The sequence below is a fragment of the Lepisma saccharinum genome, chromosome 2 (genome assembly GCF_977018435.1).
Source record: "Lepisma saccharinum chromosome 2, izLepSacc3.1, whole genome shotgun sequence".
Classification (NCBI taxonomy): domain Eukaryota; kingdom Metazoa; phylum Arthropoda; class Insecta; order Zygentoma; family Lepismatidae; genus Lepisma; species Lepisma saccharinum.
The window spans coordinates 6,294,168-6,307,526 of NC_139230.1; the positions used below are offsets into that span (position 1 = coordinate 6,294,168).

Genomic DNA, 13,359 nt, shown 5'->3' on the forward strand with positions numbered 1-13,359 from the left:
CTCCTGTTATATAAATGAATTTTATTTTTATTTTAGGTGATTTGCAGATTGCTCTTACTAATGATAAAAGTCAAGACATTCCAATTCAAGTCTCAGATAATGGTGATGGGACATTCACTGTAGACTATTGTGCACCTCAGCCAGGAAACCACACGATAACTATGTATTATGCTGGAGTTGAGATTCCTCAGAGTCCAATTAGGGTACCTATTCAACCTCACGTGGATGTATCAAAAATAAAAGTTGATGGACTTGAACCAAGTGAGTATCATGTTAATTTTCTATTTCAAAATATACGGAGATACACTACTTAACAAGTAATATTAATTTTGAAGTGTTACATATAAAGATGTGTTTTTAGTTTCCTCAGTTTTCTCCAACACTAGTTGAATTTTTATGTATTTTTTTATATTTATTATACTATAATCCATTTCTATTTTAAAACTTTTTATGGGTTAACATTTTTTGAAGTTTGTGTTTGTTATCTGCTCACAATTATATTCAAAACAAGAACTATTGTGATGTCTAAAGTAAATTCTTCCCAAATATTTCAAAGAAAATAAAAACAAACAAGTATAATTCAGATAGTTAACCCATGAAAACTAAGCACTCCCCTACAGCTTCCAATTTTACAAATCCTGTAAGGTACTTTGAAAGTTTCATCACTGATGTGCTTGATTTTAAGACTGCTATAACTTTTTACTTTCTGCTGCATATGGAAATCTTTCTTGTGCACGTTATTTAGACATCATCTCCAGGAAAGGCAATACATGACTATCAAAGAACTTGAAGATGGAAATGATGTGCAATTCATATGATTTGGTCTTAAAATTTTTCATATTTTAATTTTTGCTCCCAACGCCATCAGTCAAGCATTTACTTTCTGGGCATAACAGTAAACATGCACTATATGGTAGTGGAATTATTAAAACATAGTCAGATTCCTCTGCACATGAAAAATCTTAACCGAATATTAAACATATTATGTAGTCATATTCTCAAACTCAAATCCTAAATAGTGATTATCTTTTAAACATATTGTCATGCAACAGTAGTTAGGTTTTGGAGAGAGAATATATATGTTACAAATAGAATAGCAATTGTAATTGCAATAATAAAATATAAAGTTCCATTACTACAAAGCAATAAGATCTTTGTAGAGGGATAATGTAGTTAATTCTCTTCTAGTTACATAAGTAATGTTTTGAGGTCACAATAAAATTTTTGTTCCACTCAGCTGCACCAATCAATAGTCTTCAGCAGTTCCGAGTAATAACTCAAGGAGCAGGAAAAGCTGATTTTGCTGTTGCAATCACCAGCCCATCAGGAAATCGTGTTAAAGCACATGTTATACCAACACATGAAGGCTTCTTGGTAAATTTTACCCCGACTGAACTGGGAGAGTACCTACTGAGTATTTCATTTGGTGGTGAGCCAGTCTCTCCTACTCCATATCGATTTATGTGTATGCCTGGAAGTGATCCATCAAAAGTAAGAGCTTACGGACCAGGATTAGAGAAGGGATCTGTAGGGAAACCGGCAGAATTCATGATAGACACGCGTGGAGCTGGCCAGGGAGGTTTAGGTGTTACGGTGGAAGGACCTTGCGAAGCTGCCATCAATTGCCGTGACAATGGTGATGGAACATGCTCTGTGGCATATTTACCAACCGAGGCAGGTGACTACAGCATAAATATCACATTCAATGATCAGCACATACCAGGATCTCCCTTTCAGGCGATTATTGTACCAGAAGCTGATTTGAAGAAAATTAAAGTTTCTGGGAATGGAATACAGCCTCATGGTAGGCCGGTGTGGAGTGTTGAATGCACCTGCATGTTTTTCAATGTGTCTAATCCACTAGTGTGAACAAGTGAACTTCTAACTCAAGCTAAATAAATTTTATGAGTATTTATACTTGCCTCTTGGCAAGTTGTGCATAGAAACAATGTTGGCCTGTTCAATGAAGGAAAAAAGAAAATTTCTAATTGAAAATTGAAAAAAAAAAAAAATTTGCAGTTCAAAAATATATTTGTTATTCCATATAAACAGTCTTTGTTGCCATATTACTTTACATTGCATCTAGAGGTATATGTGGGCTAACTTTCCTGTAACCAGTGCAATAGAAGATTTTTATCATCAATGCTTAATCCTAATTTATATGGCCATTTTACATCATTTGATTATGTTCAACTCCAAAATACATACATGAATTCTTTAAAAAAAGAAAGAAAGAAAAACTGCACATAGTACAAGTTCCAGACGTTGTGATAGATATTGGGAATGTGGGAATGAAAACTAAACTTGTAGTAACTGGGTCTGTTACATAAGAAACTTAAAAGTACAAACCAAATGGAACAGAGAAACAAGCCTATGATTTTTTTTCGCTGTCTGCAAACCAAATTGTCAAGACTTATAGTCAGTCCTTAAGGTTTGAGCTTCTATTCATTGATATAGTTTGCAACATCTGCGGATGAGTGCACTGAATACTTGACTTATACCCTCGCCACCAAGGGTTGGGTTGGGTTGAGTTTTTTCATATCCTTCTCTAATCATCATTCATTCTCATCATTATGATTAACCTAAAGGGGTAGAAAAGCAATGTTAAACCAAATATCTACAAACAAAACAAACAAAATTCTTTGTATTATTTGCAAGTAACTCCTCAGTCTAGGTTCACTTTTTCTAAATGATTTTCTTTACTTATACTTGCTGTTTGAAATTTACTTAATCTTTCAGTAAGTAAATTTAAGTGTTAAGTGTTTAAATTAGTGAATAAAGATTCTCTCAATACAAAGAAAAGTACAGAAGCATTTTTCAGCAATTTCTCACAAACTAAGTGGATATCATACATTTGAATGAGCATTGGCTTCTGTAGCAAGATGTTAACTATTACGTTGTAACGACAATTGGAAAACTTTCAAGATAGAACAATGTTTGTGGGCTCTTTATTTATAAACTTTATTGAACCCTGGTACAATTATTTACATGTTTTTTTTATTTGTTGTTCAAGTTGTCTTGTGAGCATGTTTTGTTTCTTGTTTGTTGCAGTTTTACAGGAAATGTAATGTTAAATCAGTGCTTAGTAACAACCACGCAAAAGTTATTTATAGGATTATGGTCAGTAATCCTTAAAACATCCTGCTCATTTAGATAATTTGGCTAGCTCTGAATGTGCTGATTTTCTATTACTAATTTTGACACTGTAATATGATTTCAGCATTAATTTTGTTGCAAATATGGTTTATTAGATGTGTCAACTAACATGGAAAATTTGTTTTGGGAACTTTGCAGCAGCTGGACTCTAGTGCCTTTAAATGACATTATTTGGTTTCATGTATTTTCTTTATTTCATAAAAAGATCATTATGAAATGGTGGTATAAATTTGTTGTAGATACATTTTGAACCAATACTTTTTATATAAGCAGCAGAAAGCTTGTTTCTGCCCACTTCATGAATAAATCATGAATCATATAAATCATGAAGGGTATTGTGTAAGTTTGGAAAGGTGTTTTAGACTTAAACAATAAACTGAAAATGTACGGACATAGAAATTTATTACATGGATAAAGAATATATGAAACTTCTGGAATCAATTGGCAAATATGGCAGTTGTAGTATATGCCACAGTTTATTATTGTAATGGTTTCTTAATCCTAGGGTTAATAGTAATTCTTCAAGAAACCTCTTTTGTTGAAAATTTAAGTACTTTGTGCACACATAAGTAAACCTGCAGTTTGTAACAATTGTCAGTATATTTAATTTGCATTACTCCTTTCCCTCATGCATATTCGTAAATGTCCTAACTCCTAAGAATGCTGCTGGTTAATACGAGGGTTGGAACTAAAATAGTGGCAACTATTTATTCACAACCGATACACAAGAGTTACATGTTTGTACCTGTTACTGTCCTTCAAAGTAGTCACCAGCATTGTGTAGAACCCGTTGCCAGCGATGTGGAAGGCGTAGTATACCGTTAGCAGAGCCTGTTCTGTTGATGGTGCGAATGGAGCGGTCTACTGCCTGTTGAATCTCTGGAACAGTTCTGAAGCGAATGCCACAAAGTGGTTCCTTCATCTTCGGAATCAAATCAAAGTCACAAGGACTTAAGTCCGGGGAGTATGGTGGATGGTACAGTACTTCCCAGTCCCATTGACCGAACAGAGCAGCCACAGCTTGCGCTGTATGCGCCCGTGCAATGTCGTGCAAAATGATGGGTGGGTTGCGCAGAAAGTGTCGCAGCTTCTTTCTCAAAGCTGGTTGCAGTTGATGCTCCAAAAATGAACATAATACTGGGCATTGACAGTCTGCCGTGGAGGAATGTAATGCGTTAGGATAACACCATCACAGTCGTACACGAGAATCACCATAACTTTCACCACACTGGGGCTCTGACGCACTTTCGACTTTCGCGGCGACCCATAATGATGCCATTTGTTGGATTGGCGTTTCAGTGTTGGCTCACAAGATCTGGTCCATGTCTCATCCAGGTTACGATATGGCGTAAGAAAGCCTCACCTTTGCGCTCATAGCGCTCCAAGTGCATCTGAGCAGCGTCGTAACACATCCATTTCTGAATTTCCGTCAACTCATGCGGAACCCATCGTGATGCAATTTTGCGCATGCCCAGGCATTCCTTCAGGATGCGAAGCACAGTCGTATGCGCTAATCCGGTTTCGTGGGCAAGCTCACGAATCATCATGCTTCGATCACTGTCCACTAACGCGGCAACAGCTTGCACTTCATCTTTAGAGACGCTAGGACGACCTGCCCGATGCATGTCTGCCACAGGTTGCCGACCTTCGTTGAAGGCTTTTACCCACCGTGCCACTGTTCTGTACGGCAATGCCGATTCCCCGCACGCAAAGCCCTTGATGACACTGTCGTGCTGTACGACCTCTGGCACATTCAATCTTGATCCAACTCCGTTGTTCCTGTTTGGAAAACATAGTGACCTTCACGTTAGACCGCTCGCTCACAAGTAACTGTGTTTCCCTCACTTATGCGCCTGCCTGTGACGTGGGACGGGCGAGTCCATTTGCTCGGAGGTAAGGTAGGTATGTCAACAACGTGTGCTATCAGCGCCACTACTACATTCCATTGCATAGTGTCTCCACAGCAGTGTTGCCACTATTTAAGTTCCAACCCTTGTAGTTACATAGAAAGGCAAATCAAATAATTTGCTTACAAGGCCACATGCTGTCAAGAGAGAAATTTGTCACCTTCTTACTACTATGCAATACTATTGAAGTGTTATTTAATTTTGCTACATTTTAGTAGTGAAGATGTTTACATGTAGACCATAATATCACTTAATGCAGGCAAGGCAATAAAATATCAGTTTACTCTGCAATGTTCTTAGAATCCTTTTTGGCATGTTTTCGTTGACACCACTGTATTACACAACTAATACATTTTGTGAAACTAACTTGATTTGCATGACAACTTTTAAATAGTTTGTTTATACATTTGCAATTTTATAAATGAGACATTGTAATTATGAATAAGCTGCAGATAATAAATAATCTGCAATTGTTGGCTACTAAATTTGTGGTCTATATTGTGATTCTTTTTGGTTTTCTATGAAGAATTCATCAAAGAATTCAATTATCCCTTATAATTATATTTGAAAATGAATTCAAGCAAAGTATTAGCACAAAAATTTAACATCAGGTCATTAAGATATACACCAATTTATTGCTTTATATATATATATATATATATATATATATATATATATATATATATATATATATATATATATTTGTTTTTCTGTATTTCATGTTGAAAGTATTTATCTTCAATACTGCATGTAGCAACATGTAAAATTTATACATGCCTTTATGTGTAAAATATATAATATATAAATAATACTTTATATATATTATTTCCAGGTGTTTATGTTGATTCACCGACTGACTTTGTGGTTGATACAAGAGCAATATCCAAGAGGGGTGATGGCAAGGTTACTTGCACTATAACTAACCCCTCTGGAACAAAAACCGAAAATCTTATTACCCCGCAAGCAGATGGAACTTATCGAATAAGCTATACACCATTTGAGGAAGGTTGGTATTTCTTAAAACATAAGCTGATAAGTTGTTACTTTCTTTTGTGAGTTTATTTACCTGCTTATTTTTTTTTAATATTTTTTTAAATTATTTAATTAATTATTCTTTAATATTTTAATTATATTTTTAAAAAATAACAAAGCTGCTTATTTGAAAACAGAAAGGAAATATTATGTTTGAATATAGAGAAATTGCAAGTTTGTGTTTTATTACATATTGTACATAATTCAGTTTTGATTTTATTTCTTCTGGAATTTAAAAATTACAAAACTGGGTTCAGTGAATAGTTGAAAATTTAACATATTTATGCACGTAATGAAGATAAGATTTTAATTTGAAGCTTCTACAAATTATAGTGTAATACAGTCTTCCTATTTAATATTTTACTGCCTCAACTATATTTACCCTGTATATTTCAGATGTGTATTAATGTTTGTGATGTTTGTTCATGAATGTTATTTTACAGGCCGGCATACAATTGACATCCTCTATGATGGATTACCAATCCCTGGGTCGCCATTTGTTGTGAACGTCCGTAGAGGCTGTGATCCTAAGAAATGCCGTGCATTTGGACCAGGACTAGAGAGAGGATTTGTTGAAAAATCCAATGTATTTACTGTAGAAACAAAAGGTAATTCCTTTAGTTTGTTAGAAACATGATTGTTTAGCAATCAAAAGAAAGAATAGTTTCTAGTGAATTTAATGCACACATGCATGTAAACACACATTCTCTCTTTCTTTCATGCATGGGGGGTGAGTGGCTGGCTGGCTGAATTTATTTATTTTATGCTGTTTCTACTTCTTCCATTTGAAAATGGGGTAACATTGTGAAATAAAACAAACTTCACATTGTCTGCTCAGTCTTTTGATGAACTTGTCTTACATGATTGACAGATATGAAACATTACTTTTTGTTTCCAATAATAGTTGCAGAATTTTTCCCTGCCATATGAAAAGTCTAACAGGAGCAAAAGATGCAACTAAGTAGGAAATGTTATGTTATTTACCTCAGAATTCTGGATTTCAAAGTTCTGTTCTATATACAGTACTGTACCTTGAACCCACTCCAGAATGAGAGAAATTGTATGTTTATGTACCACTGGTGTATTCTGAAAATTTGACTTTGTTTAGCGCATAAACCTCTATAAACGTGGGTTGGAAATTTAATAGTGGCAACTATTAATTTATAAATGATATGAAAGAGATACCTCTGTGAAACTTTTATAGCCCTTTGACGTAGTCACCAGCATTGTGTACAACTCATTGCCAGGGATGTGAAAATCGTAGTATTTCTGTAGCAGTACATGTTCTGTTGATGGTTTGAATGGAGTGGTCTATGGCCTGAAGAATCTTCGGAACAGTTCGGATGGGATCAAATCAAAGTCACAGGGGCTGGTAGAGCATCTGCCAGCCCTAACAAGCTAACAAATCAGTCACAGCTTGCACTACATGTACCCGAGCATTGTCCTGCAAAGTAATGGGATCACCAGAACTTTCATATTAGTGGGGTTCTGACTACACAATGTTAGAACACCAACTCTAATGATATTCTATTCCTCGTCGTCACTGCACGTGCACCTAGAGTTCGAAGGAAGAGTCCATTTATTGGGAGGTAGCTTAGGTATCTAACTAACATGTGGTATAAGTGAGAAGCACCGGTTCTGTTTCATGGCATATATACAGCAGCCACTGTTACATACATAATAATATAAAGAAAGGAAGAGTACTGTGCATAAGCATGGCACAGTGGTTAAGTTAGCTGCCCAAAGTGTGAGAGGTTGTACAAGTGTCGTTCAAGGTTGACCGGGACTTTTATTTCTGCAGAGGAAATAGGTAGCAGAAGAAACACCAAACTATGTCAGTTTTTCAAAGTATTCTCCGTGCGTGCCGAGGCACTGTTGCCATTGTTCTGGCAGCTCCCGAATTCCTTTGTCATAGAAAGAATTGGTTGTTGTCATAGCCACTGGAGGACATCGCTCCGCAGTGCTTCGTCTGTCGTGAATTTCTTCCCTCCCAAATGGTCTTTAAGGGGTGCAAACAAATGATAATCACTGGGGGCTAAATCCAGACTGTAGGGGGGATGGGGCAGAACTTCCCAGCGCATGTCGGCCAGAGTTGTTGGTGTCACATTGGCCATGTGAGGGCGGGCATTGTCATGGAGAAGAATGACATTTCCAGACAGCATCCCAGGTCTTTTCTTGGGAATGGACTTTCGTACAGCACCACTCAACAATGTGGAGTAATACTGGGCATTAATCGTGCTCCCTTTGTCCAGAAAATCCACATGGATAACGCCCTTCATGTCCCTGAAGACACTTGCCATGATCTTTCTGTCCATGCGCTTCATTTGTCACCAGCTCCCGTCCTTCTCGAAACTGCTCACACCATTCATACACTGTTGTCCGCGACATCGTTTGTTCACCATACTGTGCTTGCAATCGTCTGAAAATCTCAGCTGGTTTCACTTTCTCCTTCACGGGAAATTTGATTACACACCGCTGCTCCACAGCCACAGACACACTGCTTGCCGCCATGTTCGCTGCAACTGCTGCGCATGCGCGAAATACGTCATGCCGGGCGCTAGTTACTCGCGAAGGAATACATTACGTCACCCGCACGTTTCATCATGATCCGGCTATTCATCGATTTTTTACGTACGAAAATCCCGGTCAACCTTGAACGACCCTTGTAAGTTTGCAGTGACATGCAGATTGGTGTTGGACACACCTCCTCTTTTCAGCTTAGTTTTTCTTAAAATAAATGTCAAATGCATTAATGGATGGTAATATACAGGCACCCCCTCCCTTTATATTTATATTCTGCTTTCTGCAATTCTCGGCATACCACTGTACATTAGATCCCCAGTGGAAAACTTATTCCTTTCTTCCTCATTGACTGTTTGCTGGTTACTTGCTGTTCTACCATTACCTGAGATATTTTGAAAAGAATGAATATTAGTAATACATTGATTGAAATATACTTTATATTTTTTTAGTTGCAAGCAGATATTTTTCTTAACTGCCATCCACCGTTTCTGTACTTTAATAATAAAAAGTCTTTCATTGTATCTAAAGATATCATTTTGGCAGTTACATGGAGACCAGACAGTTGGCAAAATCATTCAGAAACAAAAAATGCTCAGAAAGTGAACTGTAAGTTGATTAGAATGAACTAACTCTTTCATGTTCTATTGATAATGTTTGATTGATAAATTACAGGTGCTGGAACTGGAGGCCTTGGGTTGGCTATTGAAGGTCCATCTGAAGCCAAGATGACATGTAAAGACAATCGTGATGGTTCATGCTCTGTTGAGTACATTCCTACTGAAGCTGGTGATTATGATGTCAGTATAAAATTTGCTGATCAACATATACCTGGATCTCCATTCAAGGTGAGTGATCTGCAAGTGCAGATATTTTTTTGTCATCCATAAGGAAAACAAATATCAAGTTCTCCTTGAAAATTGTAAAAATTTCTCTACAAGAATATTGTCCATAGTTTCCATATATAGCAACTAAACAGGCTGATAAGGCTACAAGAATTGTAATGTTGTAATGTAATTAGCTTGTGAAGGAATGTTTGGAATTATTGTATTTTTGTATTTCAGCAGTTTTATTGTGATAAATTCAAGTAACATGGTGCCATCACTGTATCCAATATAATTTTGTTGAGGATATATTCCTCCCCTTGCTTTGTCCTAACTTTCCTTAAAAAATATTGTCAGATACATGGAAAGATGTAAGTAAAATGACCTGAACTTCATAAAGAACTTCCCAATCCCCCCTTTATAAATTTTCTACATACACTTCTACCCTATGCCTAACAGTCATTTTGGGAAACTTTTTTGATATATTCATGATTTTTAGCTGCGATACAAACCAGATACATCTAATAAGAGGGCTGGGCAACTGTATATATGAAAATCAAGTGTGTTTTTATATTATGTACAAAACTCCATACTTAATTTCTAGAGTTTCAGAGGTGCAGTATTTTCATCACTGGTCTTGCAAAGTGACTGGATAAAATTTCCAGGGCTGATATTTTGTTCTCACACATAACAGAATGCAAGAATGATAATTTGGTACACCCTTACACATGGTAGTAAAATCTGCAGAGCACTTTGAAAGTTATTTTTAATTTAATCTATTTTACCTATCATATCAGGTACCTGTTGATAAATCAGTCGACGCAAACTTGGTTAAAGCCTTTGGACCAGGACTAGACCAAAACAAGTGCAGAGCAGGGGTGCCACTGTCTTTCAAAGTTGATGCCTCAAAATCTGGAAAAGCTCCCCTTGGTGTGAATATTCGATCAGATCGAGGTAAGAATTTCCTTCTAGCAGTACAACTCTTCATTTCTATATGCTGTATTTTACTTGAGAGAAGTATTATTATAATTGTTATTGATTTAGTTTATTTTACTTCGCGTTTTGTGCCTCTTGGCTAATTTGCGAAGATGGGTATGAGTGATGAAATGATGAAATTGATGAATGGACATTCACAAACAACCAAGCCCGGCCGGGATTCGAACCCGGGACCCTTGGCGTCGCAGCGCGATGTGCTAACCACTCGGCCACAGGGTCGGGCAAGTATTATTATAAACTGTATACAAAAGATTTAGATGCAATGTAAAATAAAATTAAATAAGTAATTAAACATTTCAAAGATGATGTTGGTCTTATCTGTTATTGACAATATTCATTCTCGTTATTTTCACTTCTTAGATTGCATACTAAAACATTGGTATGAATGATTATTTTGTGGATAGTCTTTTACACAAGATTTTTTTTAGGTATGATCCAAAAAGGAGAGGAGAAAATAAGGATTATGGGCTGATTATTTTATAAGCTTCCTCTGTATTAATTCTATTCTGTGTATTTGTTGTGAAGGATATTTTTATCAAATATATTACATGGTGCTGTATGCATGAGGAACTTTACCTTTACCTTATATAGATTTCTGTGTAATAGACAATCTCAATGAATAGCTGTCAACTTTGTGGTGGAGTGGTTAGCACAAAACCCAACCACACCAGGGGTCCCAGGTTCGAATCCCCACCTGGATATGAGTGTCCTTTCATGAATTTCATCATATCACTCATCATTTTGCAATTAGCCAAAAGTGGCAGAAGGAGATGCTAAATAACAACAATCAAATCCAATCAAATCAATGAATATCTAACTTGTTCTCTTGCTCAGATAAACTCTTACACATAAGCAGAGTTAGGATTTTTAAGGGAAAATTTCATTGGGAAAAAGGAAGGGAAAAGGTGCTAAAATAAGACTCAAAAAGGGGCAAAAAAGGTGCTGATTGGGGGAAAGAAAAAAGGTACTGATAATTATACTACTTATTAAAACTTTCCCTCCTATTTTATTAGTCTAAGCTATTCACTCGAAGCTGTGTACACATCACACACATAGGTTGTGTTACAGTTATTCACCAGAGTCTGGGAAAAACACAAAGCTGTTGTACCTTACAACATTAAGCATTTCTAAATTTTTAAAAGTGAGTTTGTTTCTTTTCGGAGATAAAATGTCTTTATATAAGCTGAAGCTTCTCTCTACATCCACAGAAACAAGTGGGGCAAACTTAGTATTCACTCGGAATGATAACTCTGTGGAAGTGGCAAATTCCACAACATCCGGATTCTTGTCAAGACTGGCCTCAAGTTTGTCTCTGGCAAAACCATCTAACTGCCCCCTCACAGAAGTAAAGATATCCCATTGTTTTTCCTTTTTGATGCCTTGTTCTTCTAAGCTTTTGATGGCTGTTGACAGGTACTTGTAGGAATGTACACAAAATAGTTCTTTTTGCAAATCATCTATCTTGTCTGGGAGGAGAAGTTGCTGGGCCTTGGAAATTGCATCTGCGTCGGTTGAATCCAGGGAAAGCACAAACGCCTTAATTTTTTCAAAATTTTCACACAGAAATGCAGCACACTCAATCCATGTTCCCCATTGAGTAATGATGGGGAAATGTGGCAGGGGCAGGCAGGTAGTTTCTCTGTAGGCAAGAATGCGACTCGGGGCCTTAAGGAGTATTTTCTTCAGATCAGATATGAACTCGTTTACAATGTTGTATTCGTTCCTAATAGATTCAGAAACCCTGTGAAGGGCATGAGCCAAACAGGTTACATGCTTTAACTTAGGGAACAACGGCTTCAATTGGTTAAATGCCGAAAGCATGTAGGGAGCCTGGTCAGTAACTGCAACAACAACTTTTTCGAACTGAATTACACCGGACCACAGTTTTTGACAGAAATCCATAAATGACTGCATCACTGTACTGACATTGATTTTCTGCAACTTATACATGTTTAGTAACATGGGCTTAACTTCCTCACCTGTCAGAGGAAAAAACAAAATGTTCAAAACATATCGTTGCATTGAGTCTGTCGTCTCATCCAGAATGACACCTATATCGCAATCTGACACTTTCACCTTAATTTTACGAGCAGTTTCTTCATACACAGGTTCAATATAGTTTTTCCTTAACGTACTCTCATCGGGCACTGACAACCGTGTGTACTTTTCAAGGAACCCTTTCAAGGCCGGATGGTTCACCTTGTTGAATGGAATCCCCGCCTGTTAAAAGAGGCACACAAGTCAACATTAAATTCCTTTAAATTTTGGTTCTTGGAAGAACACTGCTCAAATGCATTGCGTAAGAGAGGCTGCCAAGATTTCCTTCCTTGCATATTCTTGTTCTTTTGATGCTTAGAGCTGGAAATATGTTCCTGGATGTGATCTCTCTGGTGTTTTTCATCTAATGTGATTCCCGTATCACAAACCGTGCATCGAATAACAGTTCCATCACTTTCTATGAACTCGTGCTTAAATTCTTGAGCCAGACTGAGAAATCGGGATCTGGGTACTTTCGGCATGGTAAAGTACATGCACTAACAGGATCTAACAGAGTTAAAAAGCAGGTAAGGAACTTACATCCACAAACAATATCTGTCCACTGCGCACACATGAAACGTGAAACCCACCACTTCAGAAACACATTGTTGCTTCACTGCTTCCAAGACCAAACTGCGTTTCCTTCTTCCTTCTATCTTAAAAAAAATAACAGCGATCTGGTGCATATCAGTAGCGGTCTTTCCATTGTTGATTTCAAATAGGCAACAATCAAGCACAGTTTAAACACATTCAATTTCAGTTAACAATGTGAAAACATCTTAAAGAGAAAAGTGTCACGAAAAAAGAAAACAAAAATTCAATGATTTGCTGAGGAAATATATTTAACAACACCAGTAAAAGGACACAAAAAGGGGAGGAAAAGCGAT

The 13,359-nt window shown here is 36.8% G+C and overlaps 1 protein-coding gene across 1 annotated transcript in view; it reads left to right on the forward strand.

The window, feature by feature from the left end:
* The window catches only part of cher (filamin A protein cher), a 361,674-nt gene that overhangs the window by 187,201 nt on the left and 161,114 nt on the right, over positions 1-13,359 (forward strand). The window contains exons 16-21 of the mRNA XM_083116998.1: positions 37-261; positions 1,238-1,804; positions 5,896-6,069; positions 6,539-6,703; positions 9,291-9,463; positions 10,237-10,393. Of these exons, the coding sequence (XP_082973124.1) occupies positions 37-261; positions 1,238-1,804; positions 5,896-6,069; positions 6,539-6,703; positions 9,291-9,463; positions 10,237-10,393 (1,461 nt within the window). The remainder of the gene's footprint in view (positions 1-36; positions 262-1,237; positions 1,805-5,895; positions 6,070-6,538; positions 6,704-9,290; positions 9,464-10,236; positions 10,394-13,359) is intronic.